Source organism: Orycteropus afer, unplaced genomic scaffold, assembly GCF_000298275.1.
Source record: "Orycteropus afer afer isolate SDZICR_OR568_19922 unplaced genomic scaffold, OryAfe1.0 scaffold00559, whole genome shotgun sequence".
Lineage (NCBI taxonomy): Eukaryota > Metazoa > Chordata > Mammalia > Tubulidentata > Orycteropodidae > Orycteropus > Orycteropus afer.
In genome coordinates, this window is record NW_006922146.1 from 848557 (window position 1) to 853044 (window position 4488).

The 4488-nt window shown below is 42.7% G+C and overlaps 1 protein-coding gene across 1 annotated transcript in view; it reads right to left on the reverse strand.

Annotated features, from left to right (window-relative positions):
* Nucleotides 1-212: 212 nt before the first annotated feature.
* The window catches only part of LGALSL (galectin like), a 22673-nt gene continuing 18397 nt past the window's right edge, over nucleotides 213-4488 (reverse strand). The window contains exons 3-6 of the mRNA XM_042782986.1: nucleotides 3811-3882; nucleotides 3580-3668; nucleotides 2735-2912; nucleotides 213-356 (exon numbers count right to left, since the gene is read on the reverse strand). Coding sequence (XP_042638920.1) covers nucleotides 213-356; nucleotides 2735-2912; nucleotides 3580-3668; nucleotides 3811-3882 — 483 coding nt within the window. The remainder of the gene's footprint in view (nucleotides 357-2734; nucleotides 2913-3579; nucleotides 3669-3810; nucleotides 3883-4488) is intronic.

Consider the following 4488-nt stretch of genomic DNA (forward strand, 5'->3'; position numbering starts at 1 on the left):
TTCCTAAAGGCAGACCACGGTTGACACTGTCATTTTGGGTTTAAACTGCACAGAAAGAAGAGACAGTGAAGCTTGCTTTTTGTTTTTGTTGTCTTTTTAAGTCTCTAGATCTTGTTAAGACAGTTCTTCCAGACCAACAGTCAGATGGTTGTGGCACCTGATCCTATTTGAAAGTTTTTTTTCTATTTGAAAGAGAAGTGGTTTAAACAACATCAACCAAGCTTAGTGATCTGGAGGTCCCCATTGATCTTTATGGTGTCGATCGCAGATAATGTTTGAATGCGGTGGTAAAAATCAAAAAGTTGGTGTCCATCCACAAACACTCTAAACCGTGGGTGCTCACAAAGAATTTCCACCTGTAAGAAACAAAATAACAATCTCAGTTCACAATTTCAATGCACTGTGCTAAAAAAATAAAAACACAATTCTTTTTAAAGGGAGAGACGCAGCATCTTCACCAATGGTTTGTGAATATTAGGGTGCTCTGGAATCACATGGAAAGCAACTCTAGGGTCATAGTGGGTAAAACATTTAGCTGCTAATCAGAAAGTCAGCAGTTCAAACCACCAGCCACTCCACAAGAGGAAGATGAGGCAATATACTTCCGTTAACGATTTACAGCCTTGGCAACCCAATGGGGGTCACTATGTGTCAGAATCAACCTGCTGGCAGTGGATTTGGTTTGGTTTGGAATCACTTAGAGGCTTCTTATAGCCTCCTATGCCCCACCATCAAAATCTCCAATTCAGTAGATCTAGGAAGCCCTGGTGGCAAAGTAGTTAAGTGCTCAGTGGTTTGAAAGATTGAGGGTTCAAACCCACTGCTGTTCACGGGAGAAAGATGTGGCAGTCTGCTTCTATAAAGATTATCAAAACTAAACCCACTGCCACTGAGTCAATTAAGACTCATAGGGACTCTATAGGATAGAGCAGAACTGCCTCTTACGGTTTCCAAGGCTGTAATTTTTAATGGAGGCAGAGAAGCCCCTCCTGAGGCAGAGCTGGACCCATTCCTGACACATAATAATAGTTTGGGCACCCAACCATGGTAAACACTAAAGCAGAGGGGTTACCCAGTAATTACTATGGGTCCAAAGAGGTGTCATTAACAAGGTTTTGTTAAGCCAAACAGAAATACTGATTTCATATGGTAAAAGCTTTTTCCTTTCCTTTTCCTTAACTTAAGTAATTCACTACAAAGTTTAATGATTAGTTCTGTGGTATATATTTATTAAAAGCATTGATATTCATCATGTCATGTAAGAAGAGACTCCATGTGTGAGATTAGTCACATTTAATTCATATTATTACTAAAATTATATTGCCAAGAAGGCCTATTCCACTTCAATTTTGTTGTTGGGAAGCATTTACATTCATCTTGGCAGTCTGAAACTCTGGTTACTCACACTTATGAACTATGCATTAAAATTCATCATTAAGAAACTGTCACAGCCAAGAGGACTCTAAGGGGACATTACCATCCCAGAGAAGGAGGGCTAATGGGTCTGAGGTGCCATCCCCAGACTGTGATTAGAAAGGCAACAATCCCAGCTCTGTCACTGATGCGATTATGTAATCCTGGGCAAGTCATGGATTCCTTGGCACCCCCTTCCCCACCTGTACAATGGGAAGAGAAATAATTATTTCTTCATAAAGTCCTCGTAAACTTTTAGATGAAGAGCAACAGGTTAAGTGTAATACTGCTTTATTAGGCTTATATGTAGCACAGAACTTTTAACTGAGTTGTCGTTATTGTGACGGATGTTAATAAGATGTAATGAACAACTTCATCACTAGTGCCAACATTCAGTAAATTCTTTCTGAACACATTACTAACTCCCATCTTTTCTGGCATTGTCCCTCACAGAGGAAGGTGCTGCTAATGATGCTTGGTTGGAGGGGAAGTTTGAGTTGTGCTTCTTGCTCCACTAGATAGTGAGGAGCAAATCTAAATTCATCCAGGCCCAAGGGAAGGAAGTTGTCAGCTGTACAGTCTGTGACTATGAAATCAACTTGAGGCTACTTAACCCAGAAGGGGAACACCATATGGCCCTGGTCTCATAAGCAAAGGGAATAAAGAAAATGAAATGAGAATCACTCTGTTCTTTAAGTCACAACCAATAAAGTTTATGCTACTTAAAGGCTAAAATAACTCTGGATAATGATTCATATTTATCAATCAATTAGATATTTTGGGCCAAGTATCTACTACGTAAGTCCCTGGGTGGTACAAACAGTTTGCAATCAAGTATTAACCTAAATGGTGGTGGTCTTAATCTGCTTACCAGTGCTGTGGAAGTAAGGCTTGGCAATCTGCTTCCACAAAGATGACAGCCAAGAAAACCCTATGTCACAGTTCTATTCTTTAACATCTGGGGTCTCCATGAGTTAGAATCTACTTGATGGCAATGGTTTTGGTTTTTCAGTTTTATCTACTATATGCCTAGTACTGTGTTGGGTTCATAGAATAAATAGAAAACTACTTTACTCTTAACAACCTGGACGTGTAAATATGGGCCCATTTACTAAATATATTGGATAAATAGAGCCAAGAACTATAGTTTATACCAGAAAACAGAACCCTTATAATCTTCTATTTTCATTTTCTACCACTGTGTGACAAATTCCTGGACATGCAGAAATTTTGGCTGCTTAAAGCGTTCTTGGCACACATTACCTAAGTAGAACATCATCATCCTGCCACAGTTTGGAGCTGAAGCACTTGAGGTACTCACTCTGAATGGCTGGTCTGGGATGAATGGAAAGTAAGGGATTGCTGATTGTTCTTCACCCCTTTCCCCAGATATACAAGAATTTCTAAGTAGCTGCCGATCTGTGAACACAGCTTTGAGTTCAATTGCCACATCGGCAGGAGGATCTTCTGAGTCACCACAGGTCAAGCTGATTGCAAAGCTGGAAAGAAAACAGTCTCATTTACTCAAGGTTGGATGTAACGACATTTTAAAAGTCTCAGTCTGTCCTATTTGTCTTCTCCTCTAGGTTTTTCTGCTTTTAACAGAAACCTCCTTTACTGGAGGTTAGGCTAAGGAGAAAATTACACTCAACTCACATTATTTTGTTATCTAAAGGAAGATCCGGTGAAAACCCTGGTGGAGTTGAACATGACTAAAATTAGGGATTGCAAATACTTAAAACCACCCACACATCTGTGTCTTAACCCATTCCTGAATTTTTAAAATCAGCTCCAGATATTAACCAGGGGAATAGTATCTAGGGTAAAGTTTAGTTCCAAACAGGTAAATATGTTAATTACATTGGTAGTTTTAGCAACAAGTACAATGTTTAAAAACCCATTAAAAAAAAAATCCTTTGGCCTCCCTAAGGGTCAAAGAGAAAATGTGGGCCTGTATTTATAATCTCTGATATAAATAGCTGTCTGGAGAAATGATGGCTGGGATTCATACACATTCTTTTCATGGGAACATGGTACTTTCTTGGCACTTCCAACAAGCAACAGTGTCCACAAGGAGAGGAAGAGGAGGAGCACTAAACCACAACTGGGAGTGGGCAGGACTGGCAACTGCCTGATAGCTCTGCCCTGACAACGACTCTGCCTTACCTCTCTGGGTTGAGGTCTACGATGCCCATCACTAGCACCTTCTTGCCTGGTCTCATACCACCTTTAATATGCCCACAAAATGGAACTATCTGCATAGGACGAGAGGAAAAACAGGAAGTTAAGAGTCTGCTAGGAAGAGCCAAGTCCTCAAAGCCTGAGGGCCCGACCCGTTGGAAAAGGCAAAGAAAATAGAAGGTAGAGGCAGAGACAACGCTGAACAAAATCATTTACCAGTCGTGGGAAGTACACGTCCGCTTGAACTGGAGAGCCCAAGGAGTTGTTTAAATGCCCATCGTCTAGTTTCTAAAAATAGAAGCACAAAGATTCGCCGTCTATAGGCTTTCTTTTGGGGGTGGGGAAAAACCCATACATCTATAGACATTCAGCAGCCCTCCACAAACGCACAGGCACTATTTGCAAATGCTGTCTCCTCATAGTTAATTAAATAGCCCCATAACCTCCCCTCCAGAACAAAAGCTGTCCTTCTCCCTTAAGTCTGTAAGTCTATATAAGGCCCCAAGACTCTCCAGATATAGACAAATATCAAGGTCGAGGCCTTGCTGGAAACAAGAATCCCATGCCCAAGGAGGGCAGGCCCTTTTCCACGCGCAAACGCTTCTGGAATCGCGGTAGCCAGGGCCTGTTCTCCAGGACGTGGCTAGAGTGCAGCAGCGTCGCTTAACTTCTCTCGGGAGCTTCCAGCTAAGACCCATTTCCAAGGGGGAATCCCCAGGACGTCGGGGGCGGAAGCGGGTCGCGCGCCCCGGACACACAGACGCGCACACTCACACGTGCAGCGCGCACACACCTGGCCCGCGGCTGCAGAGCACGGAGGGGCTGTCGGTCACCCTCTTCTCCGCTGTCGGCCCCCAAACACCCCACCACCCGGCCCAGCGGTGTCCAGGGCCC